Source organism: Drosophila guanche, unplaced genomic scaffold, assembly GCF_900245975.1.
Source record: "Drosophila guanche unplaced genomic scaffold, DGUA_6, whole genome shotgun sequence".
NCBI classification, from domain to species: domain Eukaryota; kingdom Metazoa; phylum Arthropoda; class Insecta; order Diptera; family Drosophilidae; genus Drosophila; species Drosophila guanche.
Genome location: NW_022995743.1, coordinates 1,941,039 through 1,954,036, shown reverse-complemented (window position 1 = coordinate 1,954,036; position 12,998 = coordinate 1,941,039). Strand labels below are relative to the sequence as shown.

Here is a 12,998-nt window from a genome sequence, read left to right as displayed (position 1 = left end):
TATTCGGACTGTTCCGGACAGGCACTTCATCTGGTCCCGAACCATTTAGTGCTTGAATTTCTGCACAAGAAATGATGATGAAGATGGACATATCGGTTTTTTGGGTAGATACTTCTTGGGCTGCTTATGGTAGATACGAACTATCTCTTTCTGGCACATTAATAGCAAAAGAAAAGCAGCTGCCGAGGCGATGGGGGCGTCGTGGTGGGGGCAACTTTCTCGTAACAACCAAAAAATACAACTTGAAACTTTTTTTTGCAGATGGATGTCTTAAGCTCTTCTCTGTGGCTCGTTCATTATAATCTCTTTTTTTTACAGGAATTTTCCGGCTTCTACTGCATGTGTGTGTGCTGGTGTGTGTGTGTGTGTGTGTGCATGTGACACATGTCTGACGTCTCATTTTCTGCCATATAAACTTGCTGATGGTTTCGGACCAGCAACGCAACGGGTGCAGGCGGCGGCATGCCTTAATTTAGCATTAGGGCGTTTCAATGGAAACTCATTTGAAAGTTTTCTTTATGAAAATCTGTGCATGGGCCTACATTTGGGCTTGCAAAATAAATATTTGTGTGTGTGTTTGATTCCGGCTGTCGGCTGTGGGCCTTGGAAGCTGGCAAACGCGCCTGACCGAGCACCAATGCTCCTCAAATGCTGGGAGACGACGCTTTTTGTTGTGTGTGGGAATATGGCAGATGTTTAACGGGATGTACACACCTATACATTTGTACATACATAAATACATATTTACATATGTAGATACATTTGCACGTTGTTCGTGCGTTCCTGTATGGCATGTATTTGGCAACATATTGTATTGTGTTGGAGGGATAAATAATACATAAATATGTACATACATCTGTATGTGGCACCGGGTTTATGCGATTTTTCCTGCTGCTCCATGGAACTTCTTTCACGCACGAACAAAGGCGGACAGCGGACGGACTCCTTAATCATCGATATATGTCGCAGCGCAATATATTAGACGTTGCCCCAGCTCTGCAGCGTGCCACAGACCATATGTAGATGTCCCCTTGTTTTGGCAAAAGCAAAGCCCACCCAGGGGCCAAAATGAAATACGAGCGGGAGCATCGCATTCTGTGGTCTTCGCTCTGTGCCCCTGGCTTTGTGTTGATTTGATTTTTAAATAGGCTAAACTGACCTGACATTGATATTTTCCCATTGCCATTTTCTTCCCATTGAGATTTGCATTGCGCATTTTGGCTGCTTAATTGATGAGCGCTCAGCCATTGGAGGAGGATAATGTTTATGCCTTATGCAGAACACACAGGATATTGGTCAATAAATCATGGGAAACATTCATATTAAATGCAAATTGCGGCTGGCCAATAAATCGCATGACCTGAATGGATCTTTGCCTTAACCCACAGCTTCCTCCAGGCTGGCTGGCTGCATAAAAAGTCGCAAAGTGAGCGGAAAAATGCTGTTCTCTCTCTCTCTTTTTCTCTTGTCTTTTGGCAACTATTTTTTGTGTCATTCAATTGGCTACGAGCAGAGGCTGGCAGAGGCAGACAAAATGCAAATTAGCATTAAAAGGGGGGAAACTCAAGGACACTCAACGAAGAGGAGTTGAGTCTGCAATTTAACCACAATTTAAGCAAATATTTAATCAAACAAAAAGCCACAGCAAACATCAACGCCACAACGCCAGTGTCAGGGAAATTCGTAAATCAACAAGAATTTTAGCTGCAGCTTAAAATTGCGGCACTGCACATCCCCTCCGTATTCTAATTCGTATTAGAACTGGAATTTCAATTACGCAAAATCAACAGCAAGTGCAATTTTCTCTCAATGAAAGTCAAACAGCAGCGAGATAGCCAATTGTGTTTAGCATTTGAGCGGAGATACAGAAGAGTTTTGACTGGCTGAAATGCACTTTTTGGTTGGGTAATATTTGGATTTATTAATGAATGGATAGCCAATTATTTGGGGATTTATAAATTGTTTTTTCCATTTAAAACTTTACTCAAATTTAGTCAAATTTTAATGAGAATGCAAGACCCTGCCTTAGCTTCAAGAATTCCCTCGCTTGATCAACTTTTTGTCTTGGTTGCGCTGCGCTGTGTCGGCCTTGTGCTGAAGTTTTTTGGCCGCCAGCGCCATACACAATTTAAGGTATGACCCAGTTCCAGGACATTGCCATTAAGCACTCAGCGGGTAAGAGTAAGAAGCCTTTAAGCAATCAGCAAAGTCCAAACTGGAACCACACGCAGCAGCATCAGCGATTCCTGCAGGATTGCCTGGCATTAGACATTCATAAAGGTATTCCCCGTCCGCACATTCTTTGCGTGGCTTAAAGAGTGCTTCAAGTGCGACTTTCGAGTGGCGGACAGCATAGCCCTGTTGAGTTAATTGCAGCAAGCACCAGAAATGGCCTCCTATGCCATGAATATGCATAAGGCAGTTCGTCTTTAAAAGTGGATGCTGCTGCTGCTGCTGCTGCTCATTCTCGGCATTCTAAAGGCCAAATATACAGGCAGAGACGGACAGAGCGGACAGCTACGGACAGAGAGAGAGAGAGAGAGAGAGAGAGAGGCAGCAAAAAACGTGGCCAGCCACATTGCTCGCACATATCTACCCTGCCACCAGCCACGCAGAGACAGCAGGCCACAAAATGGGCCAGATGAGGGGCAGGTGACATTGACTAACATGCAACATGGTCGCACAGTGTGTGTGTGTGTGTGTGTGCACGGAAGGGGAGACAGGGAGACACACATGCTGGCCAACAATTTGTGGCAGTGAAATTTAACACGAACAATTTAATTTCAATAAAAACGCAGCAGCAGGAGCAGCAGCCAGCGAACAGCAGCGATAACATTCACACGACGGCGAGGCAAGACAAAAGAGGAGCTCGTAAAGAGGACACGTTTTTGCCTCTCTTTCCCACTTTCCCTCTCTCTTTTGCTCTCCCTCTCTCCCTACATACATAAATGCAATTTAATTTAATTGCTTTACATTTTGTATGCGAACAGTTTAGCTGCTGCTGCTGCTGCTGCTGGGGGGGATTGTCTGTCGTGTTGATTTAGCTGTTGATTTGCCTTGCCACACGTGCCACACACACGCTAATCTGTGGCGCGTTTAAAATGCAGGTTTACAAATAGGTTTCTCTCGTTTATCTTTTTTCACATAATTTCTATTCAATTTTTGTTACTTTTACAACACATTTGCTGTACAAATTTCCGCTAAGCGAAAGGCTACGTGACACGAATCAGCCGGAATTAATGTGGCATTAATGGGCACAATATTTAGCATATTTCTAGTAGCGCTCTGCTCTTCGTAATGCTCCCCTTAATGGTGCGCTCCAACCCAGCCATCCATCTCTAGTCAATGCAATTGACTGAAAAGCCAACATGTCAGCGAAGGAGAGAGAGGGAGAGAGAGTGCAAATGTCTTTGGTGGCAAACGCATGTTGCAAGGTTGCACCATGTTTATGTTTGTGTTTGTGTTTCCCCCTTTTATGTGTGTTTGTGTGAGTGCTATGCATACGCCCGAGTTGCTTGAATGTCAGTTTATATCTCAAGGATAAGCGGCAGCGCCTACCCGTGGCCCCTGGGCCCCTGGCTTGGGGTACAACCAATGGCCAACTTTTCTTCGTTTCTACACATATTTCTTACATGATATGTACATATGTGATGTACATGTGATGTATGTAAATATGTAAACATGTATGCAGGATTCCTGAAAGTAAAAGCGTGACTATGAAGCGTGGAAATTGAATGTTCATTGGATTTGATTTTGCCAGCAAATTTCTGCAGTCAAGTGGCTTTTGAGTGTCCAGCAAGTGGCAGCCTCCGGGCGAAAGAACGAACCTCCAATCGATATTCGACTTCCAGCAGCAGACGTGCCAAAAACTCATTAATTTGGAGTTGAAAAAGTGTCAGCGATATTCGATTTATCTTGCTTCAGCTCAGATTTCGCTTAGAAATAGCCAACAAATGTTGGTAGCAAATTTCCAACTGGCTGGGAAAACTGCACAAGCCAAAAAGACGAATATAAATGATTTTTGTGTGTGACTTTTATGCTCCTTCCCTCTGCTGGTTTTCCGACACTTTCCTCTGATATGTGGCAAGCAAAATCTGTGCTTAATCAACATAAACAACGCCTTGTGGCATGTGCACAAGTTTGTTAGATGAACAACTCAATGATGAGCTCCATTGCTCGGGAAAATTTAATCATTGCACTTGGGTAAAACATGATTATAATTATAATTGAATAATGCACGAAATGCCCCGCTACACTCTTATTATTTGATCTTTGGATTTTTAAACAATTTTCTGCATATTAACTGGCAGCTCAGTCTGGCAGAAAAGTAGCTCCACAAAGCCCACAAATCTGTGCGAAAAAACAAGGGGGAAGAAAAATGTTGTTTACTCTCGGCTGAATGGATATTTTTTGTGCGCAGTCAGGGGGCATTCCCGCCCCGCCCTAGCAGCGCCATTCATCTATTAAGAGCAGCCCAACGTCGTCTGCTCTGCGCTGCTCCACTTCCGCTCCTCTTCTCCTCGTCCATGGCTACATTTTTGGGTTCGTAATGAGCGTCCGTTAGCAGGAAGACGAGATAAACTTGTTGCAGCGATAAAAAGCCATAAATTTGCGCGTCTCGCGTGGGTGTGGGTGTAGCTGTGTGTGGGAGCGTTCTAATTAATAGCACAACGGATGGGGAAGCCACACATAAGCTTTCCTGCTGCCACATGCCTCAGGCTCTAGCCGCTAAACGTCTGCAATTAAATTGTACTAAAATGCGTGAGAAACTTTCCACACCAGATGTTGGCGCCTTCCTGCCTGATGTTGTGCCTCACGTTTTCGCTCTCCTCTTGGCCGCGTCGTTAGAATTTATAGGCAAGTTTTTGGCACAAATAAGTAAGAGAGAAATCAGCAGCAGCAGCAGCAGCAGCAGCATAAGGGAGCGAAAGAATCTTCTCTCCCCATTTAAACTTTCCCTGTAAAAGTTTTAGTTTTGGACTGTAGCTGTGAGCCTGTAGGGCCAAGGCCTGTGCTGTGCACTCGACAGCAGACCACAGACCAATCCAACCCAGTCCGGGGGCAAACCCCAACCAGGAGCTGGCCAATTGTGTAATGCATATTTGATTTGTATTTACGCTCTTTGCGTTCGCAAATCGATTGTCATTTGAGTGCTGCCACCCCAGGCAACCCTCCGCCGCGTATCCCCTTCTCCGTTTGTATTGCTGCGTGAACAAATGTGGCGCCATTACCAACACCAGAAGCAGCAGCAACAACAGCAACAACAACATTACAGAGCGTCCGAGCAGCGCCAAGAGAAACACTTTAAAACAACAACAATATAAATATTGCAGCGTCGGACCGTTTGCCACGGAACATAACGAAAGTGCTTTGCTCTTTTGCTACACAGAATTGTTTAGATCAAGAGTTGGGCAGGTGGCAAGTGGCTTTTGGTGTTTTTTATTACACAATTTTCTTACTAAATGATTAAAATTGAACCAACAAATTCCCCTAAGTAATCGAATCATCGTGTTGCTCGAACAGCTTGGAGGAGTATCGGAAATCGAAGGCACTCATGATTTTCACTGGAAATTAATGGAAAAACGAGCCTCATTTTTTGCCTTCTCTCTCTCTCTCTCTCTCTGTGTTGCTGTCTCTCTGCTGACCTTTCCCTTTCACTGGGCAAGGACATGCCTGCGATGCTGCCACTGCCCCACTGGGTATACCCCAATTATGTGTGCCACCATGCGTATACGCAATATGTCTGCCCCTGAATTTCCTTCTATAAGTATTTTGCTGCTGTGTGCACGAGTACTCCTCTGTATACATGGCATTGTGCGAGTAAATTAAACAGCAAAATTAACCGGAAAAGTTAAAGGTATTTAATTGCTTTCGCTTGTTGTTGTTGTGGCGGCTGCCAGACAATGGCGAACGCCCACCACCCGATGGCCATTCATGAAAATGCCAAACGCATGAACACAAGCCACAGCCACACCAATCGAAGCGAATCGAGGCGAAAGCGGAGCGAGGCGAATCGAATTGAAAATGAAAATGGAATCGCTGTGGCAGAACAAAAGAAAAGCGGCTGGGCAGCCGGCAGGGGCCGCAAGGCGTTTGCGAGGCAAAGTAAATACCAAATGAAAACAGCAAACGCGACGTGTAAATATTTAGTCCCAGATTGGTAGCATGTTTATATCAACCTCCAAAACCAACACCATCTCCGCACCATTTGATAGTTTGATTTGTGCCAATGATGAATCGTGGCTGGGCAGGGGTCGGGGGTTGGCGTGTCTGCTGGGGGGCATTGCAGAAGCCGACTGATTGATGTTGCCTGCTGATCCGATGGTGAAACGTCTATAAATACCAGTTGGCTGGCCCCAACTTGGATCAATAAACAAACCGCGTGCGACGCATTCCCCATGGGAGTCCCATTCTCATTTCAATGATCCCCGAAATTGATCCGAAGCTGGTGTGTGTTGGGTCAAGGTTCAAGGCCAAACGTTGCTTGGTGGCGTGGTGTGCCAGAGGAGATCCCTTGCCTGCCCAGCAGACAGCTCATATTTGAACTTGGAGCCACAGCAGCAGCCAACACGAGGCAGAGGCAGCAGCAAAGGCAACGCTGGCAATGTCTACGGTTGTCACAGCACGGCACGGATGTAACTGTAGTGACAACTGCATGCCAAAGCAGAGATGGAGCAGGGTTCTGAATATGCATGCGTGTGAGTATGTGTGTGTCGTAAAACTGTCATCCTGCATTTCAAACGGCGTCTCATCTGGGCCAAAGGCACAGCAAGTCGCACCATGGGATGAAAGCAGGCAATAAGTGCTTAAAATTAAGAAAAGCAAAGGCAAAAAGGAAAGCAAAAAGCTTTTCGCTAAGGGGCAGCTCTAAAATATTACTTTAAATATATAAAATCTCAATTTTGTCTCTAGTTTTCGCACTGCCATCCCATTGTGCATGGCTTCGGTTTACATAGCATGGCATTGCCACTGGACGTGGGCATAGATGTGGGGGATGTGGCTGTGTATGTGAATGTAGATGTTGGTGCGGACAGTTGGACCTGGCGACAGACAGACATTTCTTCACAGACGGTTTTCACTAATTATCTGACACGTTGATGGCTGCTGGGCTGCTGGGCTGCTGGGCTGCTGGGCTGCTGAGTTGCTCGACTCAGCTGGGCTGGGCTGCCATGGTGCTCCTTCTGTTGCTGCACTTTTCTGAGGTCGCGCACAGGCCGAGAGGACGGGGCTCGTTGCGGCCAAGGACTCATTTGTATGTGTGCCGTTCTTGTACACACCGATGGACAAAAAACAAAAACCAAAAAGAAAACAAAATTTCAGAACTCTAATTTCAAAGGTCGTGCCACTGTAAAATGAGACACGAAACTGTGAAGCAGCAAAAAAAAAAAACATAAGTGAAAAGGGGAACGGGAACTCTTCTCAGTGTTTCACTTTTCGGACAACTCTCTCTCGTTTCGTTTCATTTCGGTGTCATGTGTTTGTGCTTGTGTTTATTTGTTTGTGTTTGCTTGTGTGTGTTTCAAGCCATGTGCATGTTTTATTTGCCGCTACGGCTTTTGTGTGTTTCGGGATTTTGGTCTGCTGTTAGTTTGCCCTGTCTTTTATTTTTCTGCGAAGGACAGCGTCAGCAGCGAGAGTGGAAGCGTCAATAATTGAACAACACGCCAGCCCCAGCCCCGCACCGCCAAAGCCAAGAGCATCGGGCATTGGTGTCGGTAGCAGCAGCAGCAGCAGCGACCAACGGGAAAGTTGATTAAATTTAAGCGCCGAATTCAGCTCCCACACACGCCGTGCTCTGCCCACTCTCTGCCTACTCTCTGCTCCTCTCTACCGCTCTTCTCCATTCGCTTCTCCATTCCAATTCCAACTCTGACTGCAGCTCCGGGCATTTGCATTTACTATTCCATTCTTGATTTGAGCGCGGGTAATTGTACTGCGAAATTATTAACAATTATATATGCATGCACATATTTATGGTTGGCACTGTGTGGACTATGGCAGGATAACGGTCGAGGCCACAGCCAAACGTCGGAAGCGGAATTTTGTGCTTTATTATCATGGGTGTCCGGCACATAGCGATTTTGCTTTGTTGTTGGATTTGGTTTATTGCATGTCCGTTAAATGTTCCAACTGAAGGCAAACATTCGAAAACACAATTTCAAGTACAAATGTCTGCCGTTTGTGTTTCCATTTATTTATTTGTAAAATAAATGTAGTGCAGAGATCCTCCTGTTGTAGATGTTGATCCATTAACTACAAGCTAATTTGCATATTGCTGCAATTACGAGACATCTTCTGTTCTGCTTGTCATTGACACCAGCAGAAGGATGGCAGGACGAGAAGATTACAGGCAAAACTACTCGCACAAACTATGAAATAAGTAGAATCGCATAAGTTTAATGCAGAAAAAAACTGCCAACTACTTTGGCTAAAAAGTTCCGTTGTACGCGCACACACACAAACAGCAAGAGAAAATGGGACAGACACGAGATAAAATGTTTACACAGCAAGCAACAAGCAGCAGTAGCAGCAGCAGGGCATGGTTTACACATTAACATTAACATGCGCACCTTAACAGCACAACTAGGCCTTAGTTAACAGAAGTGGCGCAGCGCTCTCTCGCTCTTACTCTGTTACGCTCTCGTTCTGCTTCTGCACAACTGTTGAGCATTGGCCCTGGTCTCTGTCGCTGCCTCAGTTGACGGCAGCAGCAGACAAACGACAGCTGTTGCCGCTGTTAACTGTTATTTACATTTGCGGCTGTGGCAGCAGCAACAGTTATAATTTTTGCCTGGCTTCTCTTTATGTCCTCCAATGATTTATTTTTGGATTGCCTGAGAGAGGGCTAACGGCAAGGTGTGTTTAATAAAGGTGAGTCTCAGCCTAAGCATCGCTAACTTGGACTTCCCATTGTTCTCTCTGTGTGCGTGTGTGTTCACTGCAACTCTTAAACTCGTTCCTTCTCTCCCGCCTTATTGTTCTCTTTGTTCGGAGTGGAGATAATCCGCTTTCCAGCAATTATTATTACAAGAATTTTGTCTGTCAACACACAGATTGCTCTCTGGCCGAAAAAAAGGCTCAAAGCTGTAAAGCTGTAAATTGGCTAAACCTCAACCCGCACCCCAAACCCTAATGGAATCAACTATGAATATTAGATTTCCGCTCGTTTATTTCTCTCTGTGTTCTGTGTGCGACTTTGACTGCTGGAGGATGTGGCTGGGGCTGGGGCTGGGACTGGGTCCGGACCTGACTCTGTTAATTCAGTCAACGGAAATTTATGCAAACTGCCGGCTTCAAACTTTTTCTATTACTCAGCTATAACGTTTAATTAGCCACTGCCATATGGTATTTAGTTGAGCGTGTGGGGTGGGACCCGCCTTGGACATGTTCTTTGCCATTTTTACTTTTTTCTATTTGTATTTTGCATTTAATCATCTCTACTTTGGTGCTGGTGCTGTTGCTGGCACCCATTGTGGCGTCCCTTTTGTGTGTCATTTGCATGAAATGCATGAACATGACTGCGCCTGCAACAGCGTGCACGACAACACAACAGAAACGAGAACGACAACGTTTACGGCACACCATCATGCTATGGCAATGGCAGCGACAACGGTTACACTACAGTGGGGGTGGGCGTACTACGGCTATGGCTCTGACTATGAACTGCGGAAATGAAAACAATATCCATTTCCATTGTAGTTTTTTATTTGGAAGCAGGCAGACATGCATACATTACATTCATATGTATTTATACATATTTCTTTTTGTGTGTTTATAAGAGCCGTAGAAAGCGCATTTGAGGCCATCAGGGAGACCTGTCGCCGGCACAAGCTCCCTAGGCACTCAGAACAGGCGGGATAAAACAGATGCAATGCACACACACACGAGCACACAAACAGAGTGGGAGAGAGAGTGAGAGATAGGGCGGGCAGTAAGCTCAGCTTCAGCTTCGTTATTGATACCGCTACTCCCCTCCCCCTACACCACTCTGGCACACAGCGGCACTCGCTGAATCAGTGATGCTCGCTTGGCTTGCATTTTGCTGTTTTAAGTTAGCTTTAAATTTGACACATTTCTCATTTATATTGGGAATTTATAACTTATACTGTTTCTTTATATCGATTGGATGTGTGCTTGGTAAATATTTTGTGCCTGCTGAATAGATGTTTGAATTATCTTTGAATAATTATGGGTTCGAGATGGTTTTCAGACATTCTTAATGGAATCTTACTTTCATTAGAGAGCGGAATTTAGTAAGTTAAGAATCAGCTAGAAACTAATTTAAAACACATTTAAATTGCATAGAAATTCATTTAAATCCCTCAATTATTTCCCATAAAAAAGCGTGCTGGAAAACTGCCAAAAAAAAGTCGCCCATCACTGGCGAACTCAACGGAGGAGAACGGAGGCTTTTATGCGTATGCACATATGACAGTGTGGGTGTGCTACTGTCTCTCTGTGTGGGTGAGTCTGTGTTGGCTTGGGTGGGTGTGCGTGCAACAAGTAGAAATCTGTTACACTCATGAATAATGGAGGCAGACGCGAGCACGAGCCAGCAGCCATAGCCAGAGAAGTGAGCAAAACTATTGGCAAACGTGGCCACCCCCTGCTCCACAGCCCAGCCTTTTGCGTCCTTGACTATTGATGGGTTGGCAGAGTGAGGGTCTGTGCTGGGCATGATACGGAATGGGGGATTGAATGCGATGATTGTCTATTGAGTCTGTTGAATTGGCGTGAATCTAATATCTTGTTGCCGTTGTTGCAGGTGCCAGTTGCAGCCCGTTGCCGGTAAGCGCCACTTACGTAGCCATCGGCTGGTGGCACACAAAAGGGAAGCTCCATTGAAAGGCAATTGACGAAAAAAATACAGCAAAAAAAGGAGAGGAGGAGCAGCAGAACACTGTCAGCCGTGAAGGAGATGCGGCGCTGCCAACGGTGACACCAAACCCCTCAGCCCCAGCCAGATGACGGGTGGCAGCAGCAGCAGCAGCAGCAGGAGGCACGCCTCGAGGACAAACCGATCAACGTGTCAACGAGAACGTCAAAGTCAACGCTTCGAGGAGGATGCAAATAGTCGCAAACAAGTGGCAGAGCAACAACAGCAAACAGAGAGAGCGCCCAACCATTGAGGAGAGGCAAAGAGTCGCCCATCCGCATCATGGCAGACGCGGAGGATAGCAACAGTGGCGCCAGCGGGCATGGGGCCCAGGAGTCGCTGCGACTTTTAACCAAAATCGACAAGGCTGTCTCCACGAATGACATCCTGCTGGATCTGCAGCGTGCCCTCACGTACGAGGCGGTCTTCAGCACTTTGGTGGAGCACAAGATGCAGGCCCTGAAGCGTGACTACGAGGAGCACAAGCGTGCCAAGCGGGCCAAGAAACGCAAGTCCATTGGTCGCATCTTTCTGCCACGCAAACTCTTTGGCGGCGGAAGACGGGGCAGTCGGGAAGAAGAATCCGCACCCGCGGAGCATCCAGCTGCAGCAGCCATAGCCAAAGCAAAAACAAAACCCAAAGGCAAAGCCAAGCCGCAGGATGACATCGAAGTGGCTTCCGGATCGGTGAACGCGTCGCTGCCCTGCCAAGGGAAGAGCGCGGAACCGCTGGAGGATAGCCTGGCCAGCAACTCGCTGAGCACCTCATCGGCCGCGGGGCCAGGCCAGGCCCAAGCCAGGCACAGCCACAGCCTGCTGGTCCATGCCCAAACCCACACGCACACCCCAGCCAAGGTGGAGCCCCAGCCACGGCGCTCCGGCAGCTCCGAGGACGAGGAGGAACAGGAGAGACGACGGGCCGTGCGCTTGGCCAAACATTCCACAACGACCAACGGCGAGTCGGAACTACTGCCGCCGGTGGGTGCCGGCTATGATAATACCTCGACGACTGCCACAGCAACTGCCACGGTGATAACAGCGGAGCGTGGCGGCGTGCTGCACAGCTCCACGCTGGCGGATGACAGTCTGACCGGCTCGCTGCGCGGCAGCATCGAGAGCCTCTCCTACTCCAGCTCCCGCTGCACCGTCAGCTTTGGCGGTGCCGAAATCATTGCCGATGCGGACACGCGGGATCGACTGCGACTGGCCAAGCGGCTGCGCATCCTGGAGGCCAAGTCGATCAGTGCCCAATGCAGTCCGATCTTTCCGCGGCATGTGGTGCGCTCCTTTCCGCTGCCAGCACCACAACAAGCGGTGAGTAAGGGGTCCACATCTCGCTGTTCCTGCCTCTAATTTCTGTCTCTCCACAGCGCCTGCACATCAATGTTCCCTCCAGTCTGGCCATGCAACCTGCACCCCCGCCGCCGCCACATGTGGCCGTGGAGATTGAACCCGCACCCGCTCCGGGCCCCGTGCTGCTGCCGCAACGCAAGCGGCTGCTGCCCAAGCAAATCTCCTGCACGGACAGCGCTGGTTTGGCGGCCAGCGATTTCGAGGGAGCGGCCTACGCGCGCTACTTCTCCCGCCAAAACACCTCGGAGGACAGCGCCAATGTGACCGTCAGCACGGTGCTGGCCCAAAGCGATTCACAGTCGCTGCATGCCACGCCCAGCTACGCGAATACGCCCACATCGGCGGCAGGCAGGGAGCAGGAGCGGTTCAAGTCGCGCAGCACCGGACTGCTGAATGTGCGGCCAGCAGTGGCCACAGGCGCGGTGATCATTCCTATGGAGAACGGAGGAGTCAGGGCAAGGCCTCCGCCGGGACTGGCACAGGAGAAGCTGCACCGAATGACGTCCACTTCGACGGGCTCCAGTGTGGCGCCCACGGGCTGCTGCAGTGCAGCCAAGACGGCAAAAGAGAAGTCCGCACAGAGTCAGACTCAAGGACAGGGAAACGGACAGGGACAGGGACAGGCACATAGCTACAAAGCCGCGCTGCCCTCAGCCGCTGCGACTGCCATGGCAGCTCAGAGCACGGGCAGCGATGACGAGTACCGACGACGGAAGCGGAAGTACAGTAAGTACTGTGCCAAAGGGCACAGAGCGCAGAGCACTCCCAT

General features: G+C 48.0%; 1 protein-coding gene across 1 annotated transcript in view; it reads left to right on the top strand.

Annotated features, from left to right (window-relative positions):
- LOC117591031 overlaps positions 1-12,998 on the top strand; it is a 60,559-nt gene that overhangs the window by 2,055 nt on the left and 45,506 nt on the right. Inside the window, exons 2-3 of the mRNA XM_034284132.1 lie at positions 10,766-12,190; positions 12,247-12,955. Of these exons, the coding sequence (XP_034140023.1) occupies positions 11,159-12,190; positions 12,247-12,955 (1,741 nt within the window). The 5' untranslated portion in view covers positions 10,766-11,158. The remainder of the gene's footprint in view (positions 1-10,765; positions 12,191-12,246; positions 12,956-12,998) is intronic.